The sequence below is a fragment of the Sarcophilus harrisii genome, chromosome X (assembly GCF_902635505.1).
Source record: "Sarcophilus harrisii chromosome X, mSarHar1.11, whole genome shotgun sequence".
Taxonomy (NCBI): Eukaryota; Metazoa; Chordata; class Mammalia; order Dasyuromorphia; family Dasyuridae; genus Sarcophilus; species Sarcophilus harrisii.
This window is the reverse complement of record NC_045432.1, coordinates 82639516-82664196: the sequence shown is the minus strand read 5'-3', so window position 1 is coordinate 82664196 and position 24681 is coordinate 82639516. Positions and strand designations below refer to the sequence as shown.

General features: G+C 43.0%; 1 protein-coding gene across 1 annotated transcript in view; it reads left to right on the top strand.

Moving 5' to 3' along the window:
- HUWE1 (HECT, UBA and WWE domain containing E3 ubiquitin protein ligase 1) overlaps positions 1–24681 on the top strand; it is a 98078-nt gene that overhangs the window by 16909 nt on the left and 56488 nt on the right. Inside the window, 16 exon segments of the mRNA XM_031945106.1 lie at positions 3576–3640; positions 5490–5588; positions 6185–6391; positions 8629–8781; positions 12164–12226; positions 15279–15356; positions 16088–16135; positions 16246–16314; positions 16589–16688; positions 19274–19374; positions 19963–20113; positions 20220–20347; positions 20792–20932; positions 21116–21221; positions 22869–22994; positions 24539–24640. Of these exon segments, the coding sequence (XP_031800966.1) occupies positions 3596–3640; positions 5490–5588; positions 6185–6391; positions 8629–8781; positions 12164–12226; positions 15279–15356; positions 16088–16135; positions 16246–16314; positions 16589–16688; positions 19274–19374; positions 19963–20113; positions 20220–20347; positions 20792–20932; positions 21116–21221; positions 22869–22994; positions 24539–24640 (1717 nt within the window). The 5' untranslated portion in view covers positions 3576–3595.

The following is a 24681-nucleotide window of genomic DNA, read 5'->3' as shown; positions in this document are numbered from 1 at the left end:
GATCCAGTATATTGTGTAGTTGTTATAATTTTGAGCCCTTTCCTTTTAGATCTGGATAAAATAAGAGTGACCCTTCTAATAACTGTTATTTGGCTTAGTGTATGAAGTGCTAGTTGCAGCAATGAAACAAAAAAAGAAATTAAGGGAATGAACAAATGGATCAAGGAGACAGAACACAGTTAAAAACAATACAATTAAAACCAACTAAAAATAATGAGGAAAATTTCAGCGAAGTTACAGGATGTGAAATATAGCCACATAAATCTCAACAGGAAGAGATAGAGAAATTTCATTTTAGAAAACTACAAAGTTGTATGATATACTTTGAAGTCCACTTATCAAAACATACATGGAAGAAGCATCTAGATAAAACTATGAAATACTCTTTGGAAATAAAAACAGAGCTAAATAATTGGGGAAATATCAATTGATCATAGTTAAGCTGAACCCATAAAACAAACTTTTCAGTTACCAATGGCTCATTAGGGACATCCCCCTCCCCCAAATATATATACACACTCACCCTCTTCCTCCCTTTCTGTCTCCCTGTGTCCCTTTTTCTTTCTTGAAATTAGTTTATCAGGATAGGAGATCTGCCAGATGATAGAGTAAATATATCTGGTTTGACCTTTTTTTTTTTCCTCTCCCTGTTTGGGGGTGGGTGTTCAATTAGTTACACATTTATTAAATACTATGTGCAAAATGGGCTAAAGGTCAAAACATTCCAATTAGAGTTGTCTTACATTCAGTAATCAGTTGCAGTTTTCGAGTATGCCACGAATGTTATTTTAGTTTAATTTTCATTTCTTTTTCCTGTTTTTGACATATGAGCCAAGATGAGACCCAGAACACAAGAATAGGTGGGACTATTCAAAAATCATGTCAGTAAAAAGCAGCTTAATTTGGGTGAGGTAGTGGGGAGAAGTTGTTTTTTAAGAAATCTCACGTATCCTTCTTTAAATTTTCCCTGGAACTGAAACCAGGGACTTTGATCACCTGCAAGTGCCCATAGGCAGTAGGAACACCAGGTGTGTGAACTCCTTCTCCCCTGTCTGCACTATGTAGGACAAGTGTGGTCAATACAGCAGCACTTGGTCCCCTCAGTGGTGTAAAGTCCTTCAGACTTCTACTCAGACCCCCTTCCCCCTCCTGCCATGTGCCCCCCCTCTCCCAGCACACGCACGCGCACACACACACACACAGTGAGAAGACAAAATCTGAACCCTTGTGACTGCCTTCAGGTCTGTTGCTCATTTTTGAAGAGTTGGCTTGTTGGGGCTGAGCATTTGCCTATGGAGTTCTGGTCTTTGCTGGGGTCTTCTTAACTTCCCTTAGCAGAAAGACTACTTTACCCCAACTTTTGTTTGTTTTCTTCTGCTCCATCTTCCCTCCTTTTTTCTGTAGAGGGAATTTGGAGAGCTGAGAGTTTTCAGGGACACTTGATTTCTGGAAGACTAGTAACAGCCTTTGCAATGGGGCTGTACTGGGGAAATGTGCCTTTTATCTCCTTGGAACCCTTGAAACTGATGATTCCTTGGCTTCTGCTCTGTGTGCTTCCAACCTAGTACTCTCTGTTTTTTCCCTGAGTGATCTTTAAAGATGTTTAAACTGTGATTGTTGCCAGCTTACTAAAACCTTGACTTTTCTCCCTCTCTATTAATTAGACCGTGAACATTCCTGAAGACAAGAAATGTTCTGGCTCCTCTTTGTATCCCCAGCACAGAGCATAGTGCCATGCACAGAGTGGGTACTTCATTAGTGGTGGTTAACCTGCTGTGATCCTCTGGTACTGAGCATAGCCTGTTCTTTTTTCAGGAGAGCAGTTTCATTCTTTCTAAACTTAACCCCCATTGCAGTACTTTGCTCCTTGAGAATCCAGGCAGGCTTCAAAGACATCTCCAGTAGGGAGTGGAGTACCTTCTTAGTTTTGCTGCACTGGAAAGCATTATAGAAATGTGAGGAAGTATAGTTTCAATCATGTTTGACTCTTCATGACTCCTGTTTGGGGTTTTCTTGCTAGATACTGAAGCAGTTTGCCATTTCTTTCTCAAGCTCATTTTATAGATAAGGAAACTATATGATCCTGGCCAGGTCACTTAACCTTATTTGGTTATAAGGTTAAATGACCTGGCCAGGATCATATAGCTAAGAAGGCTTGGTATGCTGTCCACTGCAGCACCACCTTACTGAAATACCGCTTGGGGGTCTTTGAAAGCCTAGTTTGAATCTATCTGTAAAATGGTTGAAAGCTTTTACTCTGAAGAATGAAACTAGAACAGTCAGCTGGATTGGAGATATTTGATTGAATATTGAACCAGTATTGAATATTGATTTTTTTTTTTAAATTGTCTTTTCATTTAAACAAGTTGTTGATGACCTCTTGACTGCCAGGACTGACCTATTTTTGCCATTCCACTGACACATAATACAGTAGGACTAAAACCTTCTCATGGGGGAGGAATGGGATTCTTTTCTATCATTCCCTGGATGTCCTGAATATTGTAGTACATCAGTTAGAGCAAATTGGGGACCATGCCTGAGGTTTTGCCATATGGTCCGTTACTGGTCAGTTCTTGTGGTCAGGTTCCCTGAAAGCCCAATCATCAGAAGATGATCCTTTGAAATTCTGTGGGAGTTGAATTTTGTGACTTGGGGTGGTCCTTGATTATTGTGTTACTAGGTTTGCAGGCACTCGTGTAGGACATGTTCTCAGTCATTGGAGGACAGTGTTGGCTGCTTGCTTCTAAGGAGTTAAGACCACATACTCGGTAAAATCATCTTTAGCAAAATTTTAATCTGCAAAAGTTTATAGCCTGGTTCTTTCCAGACCTCAGTGTTTGTAGTTGCTGGGATGTCATGAAAGAATGGTGATTCATTCCCATTACTAATAGAAAGTGGGAACAAGTTGTTCCTTTTACATTTGAATTGAGTGAGTGGGTCTCCTCAGTTACTGAGGAGAAATCAGGGAAAACAGTTAATTCAGTTACTTTTCACTCTTAGACTTTTGAGTGGGATGAAGAAGGGGGAATGATAGAAAAAAAATCTTTTTCCTTTGGGGCTATTTGATTGTTTTTTTTAAAATGTTGCCATCAGTTGTACTTTCTGTTTTTAAACATTGTCCTCAAGGTCGAGGAGAGGATTTAGTTAGACTAGCCTGGAAGCAGCTTAGATAAGATATTGGGACCTATCCCTTCAAATTCATATGTAACACTTTTTTCTCATTTATCAGCTCGAAAATGGAACAGTTTGCTAGAAAGTTGCTAAACAGAGTCATATTTGCGTGTGTAGGTATCTCAGGGTCTAAATTAGCAGGTGATTATCCTATTTTCAGAATGTAAAATGAATTTGCTGCAAATTGAAAGCTAGTTGTCTATGTGGGTGGACTTCCTCCCCATAGCTGCCCTGGTAACTTTAGGCTGCCCGTGCCTTCCCTGTGGTCATCATTGCCTCATAGCCAGCATGGAATTAACTTCTAGATTTTGAGGTTCCTTATGCTTGACCCCATAATGTAGAGACCGGAATTGGTATCTGCATGGCTTGGCGTTTTTAATTTTGCTAACTTGATTTTCTTTTAGGGACACAAAAAATTTCCAAAATGAAAGTGGACAGGACTAAACTGAAGAAGACGCCTACTGAGGCTGTGAGTATTTGATCTGAGTATTTGGGGTATGATTTCATTTAATGTTTATCTGAGAGAGATTGTAGCCTGTTCTCTGAATGACAAGGAGATTCTTTTTCAGAGATCCTAGCTTGAGATGTTAGGTTGACTTTCTAGTCCTGAGGATCCCTGTCCTCGGGAGGATGCTTCTTAGCTATTTTTGAAAGATCCTGCCAGGGTCAAAATAGGCTCCCACTTACATCCCATGTACCGTAACTGGGAAATACATCTCTTAGACCCGTAGTGGGCCTGAAGTAGTGAAGTATGTTCTCAGACCTCCATTGTTGGACAAACTATAGCTTAACCTTTGGCCCACTGTACTGCTATTCTAATTTTTTTTAGCTTATTTTGGTAAACTAGGTTCAGTTGTAGACATTCTTAGTTTGTTAAATATGCTGCACGATTTTAAGATGGTGTTAACTGTTGAATTGCAATGTTAAATTATGAAAATGTGCCAGTGAATTTAGTGGCAGCCTAGATACCAGGTAAAATGATTGTTATTGGCTATCTAGTCCAAGATTCCTCATTTGGAAACAGCTTACCAAGATAGGCAGCCTTTGAGCAGGGTCGAGGTCTGAAAAGCCCATTTTTGCAGCTGAATCATTCTGAAAGAGTTGAAGCTGTTGAAGGGGAAGAGCCTTTCTCAGAAGTTTCTCTTTTGACTACAGAAACAAGGGGCTGATGAGACTTGATAGTCACAAGGCCAGCTTTGAGGCTTTGAGTTTTTAGTATACAAATCAGAATATGGAGCGCTCAAGGCAAACCAGCCCCAGAATTTAGACTCTGGGTGTATTTAGTTAACAGCTTCCTCAAAGAAACAGCTTCTGCTGTGTCCACATGAACTCTCAGGGAAAAAATTCTGGCGGATGGGCCTCTAGTACCATTCTTGCCAGGATCCTCCTTCATTGAGACTCTAACTGAAGGTATATGAAGTTATAACCAAAGTATGAGATCTCTGGTCCTCTGACTTTTCTTGTGCTGCTTCTCCCAATGGCTTGGCTGTGGGCAAGAATCACAACAAAGAAGGGGATGTGTAGAGTATGAGCTCAGTGCCGGAGCTTGCAGGACTTAGCTTGAAGGAATTTGAGAGAGAAAAAATGGAAAAATATGAAGAGTGACAAGGCAGAGAGGAGCCTCCTGGCTTTGGATCTGGAAGGGATCATCTTATTTCATATCTGAGGAAACAAGTCCATTGTCCACAGTCATACACACTAGGATTCGAAAACCTACTCCTCTGATCCTAAGGTTATCATGTGGTGGTGGATTTGAAGAGAGAAAGGAGAAAGCCTCAGGGGCAGCAGAGCTGTCCCTGTGTGCTGTATTGTGGCCTGTGTTGGTTTTCCTTTTGTCCCTTGGAGCTATCTCCTGTTACCATAGGGCCCCTCCTTGACTTGGCTCATTTGTAGGGAGGGCCCTTAAATCATGGCAGATTTAGCTGTGATAATCACCTTTTCCATCCAGTCCATCATTTGGAGAAATCCCTGCTTCCATGATGATGAAGGCCGGGGTGGGGTGGTGTGGGGTGGGGTGGGGTGGGGGGGATCACTGGGTAGGAGGGAGCAGGCAGTTACTCCAATCAGAGTGTAAAACTCGGTATCTTCCATCCTCCCCCACCAAAAAAGGCAGGGGGATGCACATTTTTGGTGTCTTTTGTTATAGGATCCCCATTTGCTGCCTGATTATAGATTTCAGTGAATCTCAGGTTCCATAGAGGGGTTGGTGAGGAAGAGAGGATTAATGAGAAAATTAGACACATGAGATCTCCAGTGTCTCCATTAATGAGAGTCCTTGTGGTTTTTTTGTTTTTGTTTTTGGTTTTGGTTTTTCCTAGCCTGCTGACTGCCGGGCTCTGATAGACAAACTTAAGAGTTGTAATGATGAGCAGCTCCTCCTGGAACTTCAGCAGATCAAAACATGGAATATTGGAAAGGTGGGTAGGATTTCATGTGCTGTATTTTTCCAAACAAGATTCTCATGAACCACTAAGAAATGGGGCTAAGATGAAATTAAGATACTGTTGATGACAAAAACTGGATCAGTTCTAAACTTCAATTCTCAGTTTGTGCAAATATGTGGTGAGTGATAAGAACTAGACTAGAAGGTGATACTAGTGAGCAACATTAATGAAAATTGCATGCCATCATCAGCTTTTTGCTCTGTTTCTCTGTGTTCCTTCAGGAATCTTAGCGTGTGCTGTTTGCACCAGGTAAATGAAGCCTGAGTAAATAAGATAGGCATTTCTTCCCTGAAGTTGAAGGGGTCAGTAGCAAATGGAGCAGTTCCCTTTGTAGGAATAGACATTCAGGTGATCAACATTTCTCACTGAAATGAGATGGTCTTGGATTCTGGGTACTAGGTTCTAGTAGTAAGCATCCTGGAGCTCCTGAACCCCAACAGGAGCAGAATGATGAGGATGAGCAGAGATGGGCTGGCTGGATAGATGCTTTGGCCAAGAAAGCCTTGTGTCAGGGCCCACAGTTTGTACACGCTGGTCTAGGTTCTCTTCCTTCCCTCTTCCTTTTCTAGTGTGAGCTGTACCATTGGGTGGACCTGCTGGATCGCTTCGATGGGATTCTGGCTGATGCTGGACAGACTGTGGAAAACATGGCTTGGATGCTGATGTGTGATGGGCCCCAAAAAGAACATCTGAAATTACTGCTCTTGGCAGTCTTGAACTTTACTGCCCTGCTCATTGAATATAGCTTTTCTCGGCATCTCTACAGCTCCATAGAGGTAGGTGGGAAAAGAACCCAACAATCTGGTCCCTCATGTTTGCCTGCACAAATGGAAAGGCAGTTATTAAGCACCTACTATAGGTCAGTGCCTAGTATTTGGGGTATAATTTCAAAAACAAGACAGGCCAGGCCCTTTTTTCCAGGAGCTCCAGTCTATGTGGATGTTTTCAACTACAAGCTTAATGAAAAATCCTCATAGTCCTTAAGGTGCAGGGGCAAAGCCAATATCTTTAGTGTCATTTTCCATCGATAAATCCACTGAACCATATGACTGTGCTGTACAAATTACTGCTCGTTCTTTTCTTTCCCTGGGCTTCAGTTATCTGGAGTTGAAGAAAAGGGTTAACTTGCCTGGAATAGATACTTTCTGATTGTGGCCTTAGACTTACCTCTGCTTTGATTGCCTTTGGTCTACAGGTGGTGACAGTAATTGTTAGACTTGACTAGAGTGGCACATGCCTCCTTCTGTCTCTGCCCTCAGTACACCTCACTCCTTTAGCGAGGTTATAAGTGGTGATCACTGGATGTCTGTTAACTCGGCCGGGATGGGGGGGAGGAGAGAGTCATCTCTGTTAAATTCTCTGTCACCTATCAATAGCTAAACCAGTGGTGGAAAAAGGCCGGTGCATTCCTGCCAGGAGTTGGTGCTCCTTTTTTGGTCCCCAGGCAGCCTGACACATTCCTGAAAATACTTTGAGGACACTTTTTCTCAGCATGTTGAAAGCCTATTCTTCATACCTGCCTTCTCGCCCCCTGCCTTCATCCAATTTTGTGTTTCCAGAGCTCTGGTAGTACCCGTTGTGCTTCTCAGGCCCAGGCGGCCCTTTGGAATAGGCCAGGATGGCCAGGGTGCACAAACTGGACAGCAAGAAGAATTGGAGCTTTTATCACCTGCTTTTGTTCTGTTTTCTTCCCCTTTCAAACTGAGCCTGAGGTTAGCAGTGATCTTGTGGAGTATTTGAAGGAGGGCAATTAAAATGACAGTGAAATGGATAGGTCTGAAGAGATTTGGATCAGAGACCTGAGCCTGAGCAACAGCTTCCAGGCTTCTAGTGGAGCCTTGCTGTGGCAATGTGTGTCCTCGTGGAAGTGCTGGCAATTCCTGATTGTTAAATCTGAAAAAGATACAAATGTAGAGTTAAATCTGGAAGTCATGTTAGAGGCCATTTAGTCCAGTCTCTATATTTTACAGTTAGGGAAGCTGAGGTCTCATGTGGCCCAGGGTGGTTCAGCTAAGGCAACACAGCAGTGGGCAGGCCTGCTGCTACCAAATCCAGTATAATTTGGAAGATTTTCACTTTATGACTACATCCGATTGTTTGGTCAACCAAATGAGGCAAATTCCACAAAGGGAAAGCCAGCAAGTATTGCACAAGAGTTATTCTTAGCAAAGTTTGCGGCCACTACTCTGAGCAATTGAAGAGTTACCATCCCGGTAGATATTTTAGAACACGTTTCTACTGTTGTCTATCTCCTAAACAATCCTCTTTTTTTCTCCTGTGTCCCGGAAATGTTTCTTTGTGTGTTGTAATAGATGTAGGCTTAAAAAAAAAAAAAAAGTAATAGATGTAGGCTGAGTGCCTTTTGGTGTTTATCTTCCCTGCCCAGAACTGTTGCCCTTGTGACGAGGTTGGACAAACCTATACAGCTCCCAAGTCAAACGTTGTCTGGAACGTCTCCCACCTGTTTTTGAAATTCTAGTGTGGGTTCTGTGGGGCCTTTTGGAGAGAGAATGGACCCCCAAAATGGGCTCATCTGTATGACTAAGCTGGGGAAAAACAGGCAATAGGAAGTCTTTGCCCATTTCTGGCTCATTGTATCTGCATTTAGTATTCTCCTGTTCATGAGCCTCCAGCAATAACTAGCTTTGGACCATCAATTTCTGGCTTACCTTTCCTAGTTTATTCATCATTTTTGTCCTTCACATCCATTCAATGAATGTTCCAGGTAGGGTAGCCTGTGTGCATAGCATTCCTGCTCCATTGTAGAATATATCACTTCCAAAGCTCTGCCTCTTAAAATTTCCAGCTTCCTTCAGTCTTGAATTCCACAAGGTCTTGCTTATCCCTCATCCTTTCACTTACTAGTAGTTGTCTGCACCCTCCAGGATGGTGTAGGTGTGTCCTCCCCTTCCAAGATTGGTTTCTGGTTTAATTTCTAAGCTCCAAAGAGTTTGGTCAAGCTTACTACAGAAAATTAGCTTTTTCTTATAATCAACCTTTTCTGTCCCTGTAGCATCTGACTACATTACTGGCCTCCTCGGATATGCAAGTGGTACTCGCGGTGCTGAACCTCCTCTATGTCTTCAGCAAGAGATCCAACTATATTACCCGTCTGGGTTCTGACAAGAGGACTCCACTTCTGTCCCGTCTGCAACACTTGGCAGAGGTCAGTCTTGGTTGGTAGTGGATAATGGTGGACAGGGTGGGAGGAGAGGAGGGGAGGGAAGGCCTTAGTACTTGGTGCTTTCAGAAACTTCCAAGTGGCTGTCTGCTAATCCTCTTAAAATAGTATAGATGTAGACCCTAAATGCTTGCCCGAGCCATTCTGTTTGTCCATTGCTCCGTTGATGACCAAATGTGAGAACAAGATGGATTTGGATCGTTTTTGAATGCAAAAATGAGCTGGAGAAGGCCATAGTGAACTGCTCCAGTATCTTTGCCACAAAAACCACAAATGAGGTTTTGAAGAACATGACTGAAACAACTGAACAAAAATATCATCTGCTATGTCCAATAAAGACAAATGAGATGAGTTCAGCTGCATCTGGCTCAAAGTGCCTATGACTCTTGTTCTTGTACTTGTTTTGCCTTTCCCCAAAGCCCAGAAGTGGGTTTCTTTGATTGTGCTTTTGGATCAAGGTCAATTGTTACTTTTTTTTTTTTTTTATGCTCCCTTTGTTTCTTTTTCTTCAGGGTTTGCTGATTTCCTGCCTCTAATACTTTACAGTAGTTGATCCTTGGCCTTCCCATGTTTCTCAGAAGTCGTCATAATCATCATTTATTTATCTTTTATTTGTGCAATAATGATCTGTGATGATCTTAAACTCCCCATGATTCAGAAATTCTCGTTTTTAGCACCTGCTTTGTGTCTGCACATTTTGATGTGGAGACAGAGGCTTTCTTTTTCTTCTCCCTTAGTTCTAAATAACAAGTGAGAGTCTCCACCCTCAAGGAGCTTAAACTGTAAGCATCGATGCTGGAGACTCTATTTGGGGACCTGGTCAGAAGCTTCGGGAACCCAATCAGGCAAAGTGAGAAAGCTCACTAAATTGTTCCTACCCTTGTCAAGGGTTTTATATTCTCCTTGCTCAGCCCAGTACTTGGGTCCCGGTAGCTGCTTTAAAGTGCTTGGTGATAGATTAGCTGCTGAAAGTCCTTCTCTCTTGGAAAAATTCCCATCACTTGGTCCTCCACTTTCCCTCAACTTTACACAAACGTGGACATAACCTCCATCTTACCCATTAGCCAGGAGGCTGGCACTGTGGAGTTAATCAACTCTGGAATTTCTTCATGTGCTCATGATCGTTCCATTTGATCATTTCCTCTTTCTTTACTCTTTAGAACACAATCTCTCCACTGTGATCTTCAGTTCCCCTTAGTTTTTTCCTAAATCCACCTATATTGCTGGCACTCTACTCCCTTTCTTATCTGATGTCATTGGTGAATTGATATCTTTTACGCACGAGTCCCTTGTCCCCTCTCCTGTCTATACTTGATCATTGCCAAATCTGAGCTTTGAACTTAGACCATCAGTTTTCTTGGCTCCTATTAATGTGTTGGTGAAAGAAGCTAGAAGAAATCACAAATTCATCGTGCCTGAGTGCACTTCACATTATATAATCTTAAGTGGGCCCTGGCTACAATTAGGCAATCACTGGGCCCCTTCCTAATTTGGATTGAGGCAAACAGGATGAATCACCTGTCTGGGGTCACACAGCTAGGAAGTGTCTGAGCCTGGATTTGTGCTAATGTCCTCCTGATTCAGCCCCTCTAGCTAGCCATGTATATGTGGATTGTGCCTGTTTATTAATCTAAAGGTCCTGTGGTAGGTGGGAAAACAAAAGATTGACTCTTGATCAGTCAATCTGTAAATGTTTAGTAAAGTGTTTACTACGTGTTCAGCATGAAACAGCCAGTTGCCCCCTCTTGGCTCTCCCTTTTGGTGAGCATTTAACACGCAGGTACTATGTGCCAGGCCTTGTTCTTGGTGCTAGAGATTGGAGTACAAAGAGTGAATTGCTCTGTTCCCCCTCTGAGCTTGCAGTATCAAGGGGAAGACAAGAAATCCTTCTGGAGGTCTGCACGGTGTAAATATAAAGAAATACAAAACCAGTAGTTTAGAGGAGAGGGCAGCGTGAACATGGCAGGACTCTGGAAGGGTGGTTCCCTGAAGACTGCATATCTGAGGGAAGTGGAGGGAATGTATTGCAGGTGTGGGGAAAGCTCAGTTCCAGTGCCTAAAAGGTTCCCTGAGATGAAGCAGCTGTGGGCGAAGCGCACAGGAGTCAATTTAGCCAATTGGGGGGTAATGTCCCATTAAGGTGGAAGAGCTAAAATGGGGTCAGGTTAAGTGGGTTCAAGCAAAGCTTTTTGCATAGCCAGGTCTGCATTTAAGGACAATCAGACAGTGGTGTTGGCTGGACTGGAAACAGCAACTTGAAGCTCAGAGACTACAATGGCTCTTACCATGACCTGGTTGAGAGAGGAAGGCCATAGCCCGGGCTGGAAAGTTGTCTGCTGGGGATGTGTAGGATAGGCACAGCTAATTAATTAGGGAAATGGTAAGTGAGGATTGGAACCTAAGGCTGAGGTAAGGCACCTGAAAGGCTGTCACCTACCTTGTTAGCTTATTTCAAGAGAGAACCTCAGGGGAACAAAGACCCCGAAAGTGTGACAGCATTGCCAAAAGTACATTTCCAGTAGCTGTGTGATCTGAGGCAAGTCATGGAGCCTCTGTTTGCCTCAGTTTCCTCATTTATAAAATCGGGCTAATAATAGGGCCTACCTCTCAGGGTTGTCATAATGTCAAAGCATTGACTATAGTAAATATTTAGCACAGTAACTGATGTGCTGTATGAATGATGAAGAATCTGTGTGAAGCTCTCTGTTTTTCAGTTTTATATGCAAGATGGGAAAGTCGTGAATAGATGAAGGCTCAGGAGGAGTTGGTACGGTGATTGCCAACTGTCTCCAGAGCTGCTTGTCCTCCTTGTAGAGGGAGGGGATCATCCCAGGCAGACCACATGTGGAGTGTTTTGTTGTGGGTGTGTCTTTGGGGGGAAGGACACAAATGGATTTTAGGAAAGTTCTGGAGATCAGGCTTAGATTTGTTACCAGACACTTTGGAGACCCCGTGCTTAACAGTTGAACTGAAGCCCCTTGTGACTGGTAACTTCTACTTGGCTCCAGGGTGTTAGTAAAGGGGACCTTAGTCTTCATGGAAGGACAAAGCTTCTATTTGCTCTTGAATAGAAGGTTGACGTGGCTTCGCATCACAATAATCTCAGCACATTTTTGCCAGTCCAAAGCGTTGCTTCTAGTTCAGTTCACTGGCACAACCTTTGATTCTGTTTAACTGTGTCCTAACTTTAAATGTCTCCTCTTCTGCACCCTAACTCAGACTGTTGGGTGTGTTTTTCCTCCATCCTTGGAGGGAAGGGGGGTGTACAGGAAGTCCCACTCAAGCCAATCTCACTATTGATAGGATCGATGGAAAAGCAGTACCGGCCTGTGTTGGGTAAGTTGTAACTCTGCCTTATTTCCTGCAGAGTTGGGGCGGCAAGGAAAACGGCTTCGGACTTGCAGAGTGTTGTCGAGACCTGCATATGTTGGTGAGTTGGTCTTTCCATTTGGGGTAATTCTGGGGGAATCAAGAAAACACTTGGGCCTACGTTCAGACCTTATTGGAGCCTGTTTGTGGGAATGGCTGTACTGTATTCTGGCTGTGCACATCTCCCAGAGTGGAGTTTGTTTGATAGCCAAACCTGGAAGAGAGACCAGGAATCAAAGGCCCATATGATAGTGTCCCATTGATTTTGGCCCTCAGGATTGGTGCAGCATATAATTGTATAGCGGCGGAACCCTCCAGGTTTGTTGCGTTTACTTTATAGGGCCTATACTCTCAACTATTGAGACTCTTTCAGTGTAGACAGTGCCTGTAATTTTGTATGAGTCGGTATTCCAAGAATAGTGTGGTCCCCAGAATACTTGATCCCCTCATCCATTCACTTTGTGTACAGCTCTGCTTTTGGTCGGCTCAGCTCAATGCAGATCTTTACTCAATTTTAAGTCTGGGCCAAGCTCGGAGCTCAGTCATTAACCACATGTGTTAATAGTAGGGAGGGTAGCACACTTCCCTTTTCCCTCTTTGTTCTGTCATTCTTAATTCCCTTGAGCACACACACTAGCATATCAATAGGGTGGAGAACCATTCTTTATTTTTCTTTTTTTATTTTTAAAACTATTGGTTTGATTTTTGATTTCTCGTCAAGTCATTCACTTCCATTTGTCCAATTCTAATTTTGAGTGAATTATTTTCTTCAGTTAGCTTTTTTACCTCCTTTTGCATTTGGCCAATTGTACTTTAAAAGTTTTGTTGAATGGATTTTTTTCCCATTTCACCAGTTTCATTTTTTATGGAGTTGTTTTCTTAGTATATATTTTTTCCCCATTTCATCAAATTTATTTTTGAAGGAGTTTTTTCCTTCTGGCAGTTTCTGCTTCCATTTTCAAGATACTGACTTTTTCTCCCAGATTTTCATATTCTCCAGCAAGGCTCACATTTCTTTCTATCTCTTAAAATCCTTTTTGAACTACATAGAGCCTTATGAGCTGGAGACTAGTTCAAATCCACCTTTGAGGCTTCATCTAAAGGCATTTTGCCTTTGCTGTCCTCTTTTGAGTTTGTGTTCTGTTCCATTTTTGTCTCCGTAGTAGTTCTCTATTGTCAGAGCTCTTTTTGGTTTTTTTTGCTCATTTTTAGAGGTTGAGGTCTGCTCTTGGGGGCACAGGCAGGATTGCCCTCAACTTGCTCTGCAGGGCCACAGGGACTTCATGCTTGCTATACTGGGGTGAGTGCTGCAGGTGAGAGGGAACCTGAACAAGTCCCACCAGTAATGCTGGGTTCAGTGACTCACATTTTGCCTTTGTGGTTGCGTGTGGCTTGTGCTGGACTGCAGTTCCCCCTTGACCAACTGAAACAGACCTTTTCCAACACCAATGTTTGTGAATTCTGTCACTCCAAAATCTGTTCAGAAGCTTGATTCTGAGGGAAGCTGTGAAGAGAAATGTCCTGTCTACTCCCCACCATCTTGGCTCCACCCCCCGGACAACCTTTCTCTCTGCATAATTGGAGCATGATGTGCATTGGTGTCTTGTTTTCTACAAGCAATCCAATATAAAACCTGTGCAGTTCTGCTAAACATATTTCCATTTTCATTGTGCTATGCAAGAAAAATCAGATCAGAAGAGAAAAACTTGAATGAAAAAAATCAAGTAAACAAACAACAAAGTGAAAATACTTTGTTGTGATCCACTCTCAGTCCCCATAGTCTCTCTGGCTCCAGAGGGCTTTCTTCATCACAGGTCTATTGGAATTGGCCTGAATCACCTTAGTGTTGAAAAGAACCAAGTCCCATCACAGTTGACCATAATATAATCTTTCTGCTGCTGTGTTCTTTTGGTTCTGTTCACTTCACTCATGTAAGTCTCTCCGGGCCTCTCTGAAATCATCCTGTGGATCGTTACAGAAATAATAATATTCTATAACATTCATATACCATAATTTATTCAGCTATCCTCCAACTGATGGGCATCTACTCAGTCTCCAGTTCTTTGCCACTACTAAAAGGGCTGCCACAAACATTTTTGCACGTGTGGGTGCTTTTTCCTTTTTTTTTTTTTTTTTTTTTTCCATAACAGACACTGATGGCTCAAAGGGTATGCATATTTGTTGTTTCCAAATTGTCCAGAGCCTTTTTTTCCCCACAGATAAATTCATTGGTGTTCTGATGGATCCAAAAAAAGGATGCTGTTTTTTCTTTGTTCCTCCAAATTTTTTTTTCAGCCTGGCATCTTGATCACTGTTGGGGTGACAGGAGTTTAAATGATTCTCTCAAGGTTGGGTTCTAGCCTCCTGTTAAGCACTTCATACCAAAGACTAATTATTTTCAAACAGCTTCTACTCTTCAATGCTGCTCTCAAGCTTCATTCTTGTGATTTTACTGTGCCATCTAGGTTATTGATATGATTTGGGATCCTTCCTCCCCAGGGAATTGTATCCTCCAATTTTTTTATTTAAGATGTACACACATATATACACGCATATGCAGGATTAATCCTTGAGATTTTGTTGTTTGGGAATTTTCTTTTATCCTTGGTAAAAACTTTCATGTCCTACCTGCAATTTGTTGGCTCCCTTTTCCTACCTGTTGCTATGAAAAATCCCAGCCTGTTGCATTAAAGCCCAGTTTGAGGAGGGGATTTGCTGATAGGAAGAACCTTCATGGCACAGTGGTTTTGGAAGACGCAAAGACTTGGCACAATTTGCCTTAGCCTTGTTCCAACAGTGACCTTCTTCTGTGGTATTAGTCATTCTCCTCTGCTTTTGCTACCTTTCAACCTGACTCATTGGCAAAGGGAGGCTTAGCTAGGATTGTGCTCTCTAGGGAGAAAAGACAGGCAAGTGTTCTCTAGAAGAATAACTCCTTTACTGTAACCAGAGGCCCCTCCGGAACCCAGTGACCTCACTGCTCCCTGCTGCTGCCACCATTGTGTCATACTCACTTATCAGGATTAAGATGCAACGTAGGGAAGGGGACACTTGCTTTCTTTCCTACACAGTTCTAGCTCAGTGTCTGATTGTGTGCTGTGCTTTATACACAGAAATACCCACCCAGTGCAACTACACTACACTTTGAATTCTATGCAGATCCAGGGGCCGAGGTCAAAGTTGAGAAAAGGGTAAGTCTCGTGCTTGTTCTGGTAGCATCTGGAGTATGCCATCATGCAAATGATTGGCTAGAATACCTCTGTTAAGTAGGGAAGGGGTCCACAGGTAACCTGCCAGCTTTCAAGCTGGCCCCCCCCCCCCAAAAAAAAAGGTCTCATGCTGTCATCCCACAAGGGATTCCTGTGATAGGCTTTTCTTGAGGTGGTTTGGTAATAATTTGAAAAGGCAGAGCTACTTTTCTCTGGGAAAGTGTATTGTACAAGAACCATCATGCTCCTGGCCACCTGTGTCACTGCCTGTTGGCTTAGTCGAGTTTAGAAGTAGATGGTGAAATGCAGTTGATTGGTGCGATTTGTTTGTTAATATAAAATTATATTATATCACTATCATTTGTACTTCTTTACTGCCTTCTAAAAGCTAGTTGAACGTGTAGTGTCCAGAGTTTGTGCACAAGTAAGGTGATGAGAGTATATTGGGCGCAGAATCGATTAGAAGCAGGGTGTCCAGAATAACAGTGGTATTGGGCACAGCTCTGTGTCTGCCTAGCTAGCCAGTAGTCGAGGTTGTGGGCCAGAGGAGCCTGTTGTCCAAGATAGGCCCTTTCTTGACTGCTCAATCTTGAGTTAGGGTGGTTGTGCCACCAATTCCCTCATCCCCTAACTTTAGAATACCAATGTCCCATTGAAGGGAGAGGTATTAAAGTCGACAGCATCTTCTTACTGGTCTCTCCTCTTCCTCTTAGACTCCCAGCAATACACTACATTACATCCACATAGAGCAGCTGGACAAGGTAAGAGAAGTCCCCACAACATCCATAGTCCAATTGTTGTGACTCATTGACTGCTTGGATATTAACTGTTGTCTATCTCAACCCCACCCCCCCCCTTCTCTCTAATATAGATTTCAGAAAGCCCCTCTGAAATCATGGAATCACTCACGAAAATGTACAGCATCCCAAAGGATAAGCAGGTAGAGTATTGTCTCAAAATGGGTCCCTGAGTTGGGAAGGGATCAATAGCAAGGTTCATGCTTACATATATGTTGTGGTGTAGCGTTTTTATTGGGTTCCAAATTTTCAGCAGAATAGTCTCTGAGAAACAAGTTCGGTAGGTTCTGTTAGTTCTCCTTACATGAGTTGGTGTTGGAACCAGTCTCTTGTATCCCTTATGACCTCTTTGGACAGGTCAGGAGACTAACTTGTCTGAAGGCAGCAAGTAAGAATGGACTTCTTTGCTCCTCACAGATGCTGCTGTTTACACACATCCGGCTAGCCCATGGTTTTTCCAATCATAAGAAGAGATTACAAGCTGTTCAAGCCAGACTACATGCAATATCTATATTAGGTAAGGTTTCTCAGTGATTGATCGATGAAGGGAATCACTGACTTCTCTTGTGCCCCTTTTCCCCCACACTGTCTGGTTTGTGATGCACTTTGGTGGATTATCATTCTTGATACAAGCACTGAGGTCACTGTTGGACTGAAGGAGGGTTCCAGGGGCTTTTTGAGACTGATAGTTTTAGTGGGTGGCCATAACAGGGACATGTGGAAGCTTGAACAAGGATGAGCAAGTGTTTTTTTGTTTTTTTTGTTTTTTTTTTCTATATCCTTAAAGGACTTTGAGACCAGCTTTCTCCTCACTCACTGGTCTTGGTTGATCCTCGTGGAGTAACCACTGGCCTTTGCATGCAGCTTTCTATCCAGGGCCCAGTTAGTGTTTGTCAAAACCACTCGTGTTGCAATTGCAATTGCATTGCAGGGCTTCAGCTTACTGGCCAGGGTCAGTGTCATCACAGATACTTTGGTTGGACTACAGAAGTGTTTATTATCAAGGGGAGAGAAAAGAACAGATTTTTCAGTTGCTACTTGAGGGTGATAAAGATGGGGGGTGGGCCAGGAGAAAGACCTATTCGCTCTGGGCATTTTCTTGAGCAGTCCCTTGTGCCCGATTCCCTTTACCTTCTCAACTCTTCCTCTCCTCCTGCTTTCCCCAGCTTCCTTGAAATCTCAACTGAAATTTTTCCCTCTTGAAATTCTTAGTATTCTACCTTGTCTTTAGAGATTGGTTTGTTCTTATTGTCTTCCCTGATTAGGTTGTGAGCTCCTCAAGGCCCCCTTTCTTTTCACATCCTCAGCATGTAAACACAGTCCTGGCCCGTGTAGGCACTTCATAACTTTTGGTTGATGATAAAGGAAGGATGGGAATACACGTTTATTAAGTACCCACTCCATGCCAGAATGAGATAATTTCATTCCATCTACACAACAACCCTGGTATATAGTTCCAGTTCTTTCCCAGGGTCCTAGAGTTAGGAAGTATCTGATACTGGATTTTAACTCGGGTCTTCTGACTACAGGCCCAGCTCTCCATCTACTGTGCCAGCTAGCCCTTCCATATAGTAAGGCTTGACTTGTACATTTAAATCTTTTTTACTTGGATAGTGAAAGGTGAGTAGAGAGCAGGAGGAGAAGTCAGTGCTGTTTTGCTGAATTTCACAACCTTCAGTGTTGCCTTTGCTATTGTGACGAGGTATTGGTCCAGACGCCAGTAGTCTCTTTTACAGAATTATGTAGCAGAAAAGAGAAAGTAATCCAGTGGTATCATGTCATAGATGTCTACCGGGTCTTTCTTTCATTAATAATTCCTGGAAGATTCAAGGGTAGATAAGAATCTCATGGAAGGAAATGAAACAAGTTGCAGTTGGTCCTAGACTCCCGTGAACAGTAGTTACTACCAAAAGTAGTGCTGAACAAAAACAATAGAAAAGCTGGCTTTTGGCTGTGTATCAGCTGAGCAAAATTGAACTGCAAATTAATACAGAATGGCTGGGAGAGAAACCAAGCAGCCCAAATGCCTTGGGGAAAAAGGATTCACTAGTTAATAAAAATGCTGTGAACACTACAAAGTGGCAAGCTTGCTTAGCCTTGCATCTTCGATTGTCAAGCACCATAAATTCTGAGTGTCTCTCATAGTCACATGAGCAAGCTCAGAAAAGCATTTAATACTTTAAAAATCGTTTGTCAAGTTGCTAATTTAAGTATGGAAAAATCTACATTGTAACCTGAGCCATTCTGCAAAATATAAGTAGTCAAGGGATTTGCTCAAGGATCTGAAAAAGGATTTTGGTTGTTTTGTCACCTTCATTTCCAAATATCTCCCCCAGACCCTCTCCCTAGCTGACCGTCATGGTCATCCAGAAGAAGAGTTGGGGAGGTCAGAGTGCCAGCCTCTCTTTTCTCAAAACCACCCCTTTCCCTCCTGGACATAAAGAAGAGCCCTGTATTTGTTCCACTTCTCTGGAGACTCGTGTTGGCTCTCATTTCCTGGTGTTGATCTTTTTCCCTTTCACCTTCCAGTCTAGCTGGAGGGTGTTTTCCTAGTTCTTCATCCTGCAGTTGATCAAAATCTTCTCTCACACCGCACATACAGCCCAATCTTCAAATCCATTTGGACATGCCGCTACTTTTGGCCCTTTTCCTTTATTTTCCTGGGTCATGAGGCTGTGGGTGACCTTAACTCCTCTTTGGCCACAGCTACAAAACTTTTCCATCAGTCTGGGGAAGCTTGAAGTGGCAGTGTGGTTTTGTCCTGGGATCAGTCATCATGTACACAGTCACCATAGGAAGGCTTTCCCAGCCAACATTAAAGTGTAGCGAATTATAGAAAAATTGAGCCCTTCACCTCTATTTCCCTATTGTGGGCAGAAGTGTTCTTCTGGCCTTAGCCAGAGAGCAGCATTTGAATGCCATTTCAGTTACTATGCTAACTGAGGTAGGACTTAGTTGCTCTTTGTCATTTGTGAAATAAGAATCTTGCAGGGTCTGTTTTTCCTCCTAGTTAGACACAAAATGGATTTACATCATACGATTATGCTTTGGGCAGTTTAACTTTTTGTTCTTTTTCTCGATTCTCTGTTTTTCCTTTTGCAGTATATTCCAACGCCTTACAAGAATCTGCAAATAGTATCCTGTATAATGGGTTGATAGAGGAGTTGGTAGATGTCCTTCAAATAACAGATAAACAGCTCATGGTAAGTAAGCTTTCCTCTTCTTGATTTTGTTTGTTCATCTGTGTTGTTGGCATTAAATTGCTTCTCCAATTCTGGCACCCAAAATAAACATAAAATGTAAAAGGTTAAGAGGATTCTTAAGTCAGAGATTCTCCATTTGGAAGTGGCAAAGACTTTAGAGAGCTTTAGCCTTTTTCAAGGGTGTTTTGTTACCGACTTGGTCCCAAAGAGTCACATGCCCAGGTGATGCAACAAGAGCGTAATAGTGGCCATATTCCTGCTTCTCAGCCTAGCAGCCCCTTGGCTTCTGTACAGCCCTATGATCTGCACTAGTGGTTGGCAGAGCCACCTTGAGGAGATATTTGATTAGCTTTCCTGGGCAAGCCAACAAGGAAGCTTAGCTCTTCACTTGTCTTTCTGCTTTTCCTTTCCCCCATGTTGAACAAGAGGTTTTGGCTTTTATGAGATTTGTTATCCTGTCGTTCAACTCATTTTTCCTGGTGTCGTGAAGTTTTTTTACTCCACTGAAACGTTCCCAGAGGCCCTGCAATGTACTCGTTGACATGGTACAAGTTGAAAGGTTGTGCTTATTTTATGTGCTTTTTCTAGGACATTAAGGCAGCCTCTTTGAGGACCTTGACATCAATTGTACACTTAGAAAGGACACCTAAACTCAGCAGTATTATCGATTGCACTGGCACTGCCTCCTACCATGGATTCTTACCTGTCCTTGTACGAAATTGTATCCAAGCCATGATTGGTAAGATTGGGCTATCCCCAGCCTGAAAGACACTTTCTTGCCATTTCTTTTTCTTGGTATGCCAGAATTCTGCGTTTTTCTTCCCTTTCTTTTGTTTCCCCTCCAGATCCTTCCATGGACCCATACCCTCACCAGTTTGCCACTGCTCTTTTCTCCTTTTTATACCACTTGGCCAGCTATGATGCCGGAGGAGAAGCCTTGGTATCTTGCGGAATGATGGAGGCCTTACTTAAGGTATATTATATGTTCTTGTGGCTGGGAATAGCAAAAGCTGCAGAGAGACCTGAGGTGGTGAGCACGAGAGCTGACTAGGACGCCAGTCCAATAATACTAGGGACTCCTAAGAAATTGAGGCTGCATACCCTGATCGCTGTGTCCACACTTGTCTACTTAGGGTTGTGTTAGTCTATTCACATGCAGCTTTCTGTGACATTGGCTTAGCTCTTCAGCTCACCGTGTATACTCCAGAGGTTTTGGGGTCTGGATCTGCTAATAACTAAGGCAAGTTAGCTGTGAAACATTTGAGTCACCTCATCTTTGTGGGTGAACCTCTGTATTCTTGTCTGAAAAGTCTGGGGTTACGTTAGAGAATTCTAGCACATTTACATCCTCAGCTGACCTGACCCATACAGTCAGCTGTGTCCATTTCCAATGGAAAACTCTTTGAACTTTTCATAGGTGATCAAGTTCCTTGGAGATGAACAGGACCAGATAACCTTTGTTACCCGAGCAGTCCGAGTCGTTGATCTCATCACCAACCTTGATATGGCAGCTTTTCAGTCTCACAGTGGGCTGTCAATCTTCATTTACCGATTGGAGGTATTTATGTGAACTTTACTTGCCCCAGTGGATTGCATATGGGCTATTTTAAGGGCCTTCTATCGTTGCCAGTTGTAGATGACTCCTTGCTGAAAATGAGCCCTTTTCTTCCCTTTGCTTTCTCCCAGAAGTAGCTTTTGTAATCATACACTCTCTGAAATTTACTTCTTCCCTTTAATACAGCATGAAGTTGACTTGTGCCGAAAAGAGTGTCCTTTTGTGATCAAGCCAAAGATCCAGAGGCCCAGCACTGCCCATGAGGGAGAAGAAATGGAAACAGACACGGACGGTATAGTTACTGCTTAGCACACAAGTGTCATGGAAGTTGAGGGCTGTGAGCTTTGGCCTGTTCTTGAACACTTGGGGACCTGCCTGTTCAGCACCTATGAACCAAGAAGTTCTAGCCTCATGCAATGCCTCCTTTCTTTGTCCTTTGCTCCTGTAGCCACAGAAAGTTATTTGTTTTCTGCTGTCCACTATCAATGGTTTATCAGATTGTGCAGTAAGTACACTGCTGAGAGGAAGAATTAGATGGAAAGAAATTAAAAGAATAGCCAAAAAGATCTGGGCAGACTAATTGGGATAAGGAAAATTATCTTATCAAGGTCTTTGTCTTATGAGAAACTTACATTGAAAGCACCAGCAAGAACGTCGGCTCGGAAAGATCTGGGGGCCTTTTTAGTACAAGCTCAGTGTGAATCGACATAGAATGGCCTTGGAAATCCCCTAAGAAAATGTGATCTTTTGGGCCACGTTGCAGGGGAGGTAGGGAGATGGAGTTTTGTTAGGCTCTGTCCTCCTCAGGCCCCACATGGAGCTGTCATTTGGATTGAGGACCGCTTTTTTAGCAAGGCCATGACCTTAGGCTATGACCAAGGTCTGTAACCAGAGCATGGATGGATGAATGAAACTGAAACTGCTCAGTATGGAGAATGACAGACTTTCAGAGTTGAAAGGAACCTCCTGAAATCCCTTCTTTAACCCGCTAAGGGAGTCATCTTCTAGCCTTTGCTCAGGACTTGCTGAGAGAGGGGCCTGTTCCAACCCCGCTCTGGATGGTTCAAGTGTTAGATGGTAGAAAATCCTCCTGCTCAAGCTCTTTGGGTTAGAAAGATTTTATTCAGATGTGGGCAGCATTTAATTCCATTCACATTGTTGTGGTTGATAGTTGTGCCAGGCCCTGTTCACAGTGGCCTTGGGCACTCATTCCTTTTTCTTGGCTTTGATTTTTGGTGATTTACCCCTGCCCTCAAACCCTGCAGTCTGTGAGATAGGATTTCATGTGTGACTTGAGTTGAATCATTAAATGATGTGCTCATAGGGTTCTCCAGTGCCTATCACACATGAGGCTTAAGAATACAGGGGGACTTCTTGACCTCTGGTTTGGGTGTGGCTTGTGGCTTCTTGTTTTTGCTGTGTCTCCACCCCGGGCAGTAAGCAACACCTGGCTCACACTCTCTTATCTATCAGGAGTCTATTCTTCTTGGCTGACCAAATTCCGATGCCAATTCTTTCATAACCTCTCTCTTGTTTTCTCTACCTAAAAGTGATCTGTTTCCCCCACTCAGATTTGCTCTAGAGCTTCTTGTGTAGCTCGCTCATTTTCTTCTTTGTACTCTCAGTTCCATGCACTAAATTGCCTTAGACTGTCATGGTCACTAAATAAGGGTCCTGGAGATTTGAGATGTTAATGTAATGGAAATCTGGCTCAAACTTCCCAGGCTTGCCCTTACCAAACACTTTTTGGGGTGGTGTAAGAATTTTACCATGAATCATTAGAAAGTCATTCACAAGGGGTATCTAGGAATTCCTTGTCTCTTATCTGTCTTTTATTTAGATCATCTACTTTGGAAAACTGAGTTTTCTGCATTGAGAGATTTTCTCTCACTTTATTTCTCTCCCCCCCCCCCTTTCCCCACCCTGATTTCTTCCTCAGTTGCCGAAGTAGCCATGGAAAGCAGTCCAGGCCCATCCACCGCTTCAGTAGATCCCCGACCCGATGTGGAAACAAGGTCCCGGGCTCCCAGCATCAGCGGCAGCATCATGCTCCCTCCCCGTACTGGTGTGTAGTCTGACATGGTATCACTGGGCACAGCTGCTATTCATTTGCAGAGGAGAATTTAAAATTGGGGGATCTCTAAGCTGTGAGGGACTTGGAGGGCTCTGGCTGTTGGATGCCCTGATTTCAATTTCTGGTTGAGGAGGCAAAGACTCTTGCCTGTTGGTGAATATATCTTCTCATTGGTTATGATTGAGCTCCATACACATAGACATCCATCTTCTTTCCATCAGGGCACATAGACATCCTTCCACATCTTGCCAGCTCATCTTTCTAATATGCTCACTTGAGGTCACAGGGCGTAGAAGGGGATGGAATGGGTCAGAATGCTTATGATAAGCCTCTCTAGTATAAGCATTTAGCAGCTCACTTTGTCTTCTCTATTTGATGCATTATGGAATCACGGGGTGTTAAGATTTGCAGAGGACCTCAGCGGTCCCAAGAGTGATCTTCAGCCTTCATTTGAATTTCTCCACAAATGGGAATCTACCACCTCTGGAGGCCACCCCTTCCACTTGCAGACAGTTCTGATTGTTGGGAGGCTTTTCTTTATGTTAAAGTTTCAATCTATATCTTTCCCTTTCCCCAAGTGTTCGTGATTTCTGCCTTGTAGTACTGAGCATAAAGTCTTCCTCCTTTTCTACTTGACTCCTCCAGTCCCTTTTCCAGACTAAACAATCCTGACTACTTTCACTTGACCCAAATATGGTTTGGACTCAAGACCCTTAACCCTGTTCATTGCCTTCCTCTGATTGCTGCCAGTGTTGGTCTTAACCGGTTGTACCGAGAACTGCTAGCATCTATTCTGGGTGGTCTCTAGCCAAAACCGACTAGAGGACATAGAATTGAAAGCTGTCCTTCAGCCTAGCCTGCTGACATTAGCTGCTTGGCTCGCTCACACTGTTAGCATGTCCACTCAGAACCCCAGCCACCAATGACTGTCTCCCCTATCTTGTACTTTGGCAGTTTTTAAATTCAGATACTTTTAACTATCTAGATATTTATGGATTCACTACTAGTTAACCAGCTTTGTAGAAGTTGTCCTGCAAATGAAAAATGAACTACCAAGGGGCCAGAAAAGCAATTTCAGTCATTTGGGTCTGACAATACTCTGTTATCCTCATTCATAATTTTTCTACCTTGGAAATAGTGATTGAGGCATTTTTTTTTCCTTGTTTGGATTCAAGCTTAGTCATTAGAAATAATTCTGAAGTCATTTACATTGCTGAAGTCATATATATTGTACCTCTGGATCCTTCCTCGGGAACCCTCTCAATTCTGCTCTTTGGAAATCTTGGGAACTCAGCTGGCAAGTTCACAAACTCTCAGATAGTAGTCAGTTCTCCCTGAGGTTCCCATCACTTCCGTCCTATCTGTAAGAATCCTCTGGACCAGAATTTCCCTGTTGTTTCTTCCTACCACTTTATTAGGATGGAATTCTGATTACAGTCGCTTTTGGCCTAGACAGTGTCATTTCACTTGGATTATGTGCACTATTTGGTGGGTACCCTGTGTGTAACCAGTCTCCTCTCATTTGCCTTTGCCAGGAGTCCAGTGCATTCCTCAACGTGCTGCACTTCTCAAATCTATGCTGAACTTTCTAAAGAAAGCCATCCAAGATCCAGCCTTCTCTGATGGCATTCGTCATGGTAATGGCTCCACTTGGACTGTATTTTCTTGGTGGGGACTA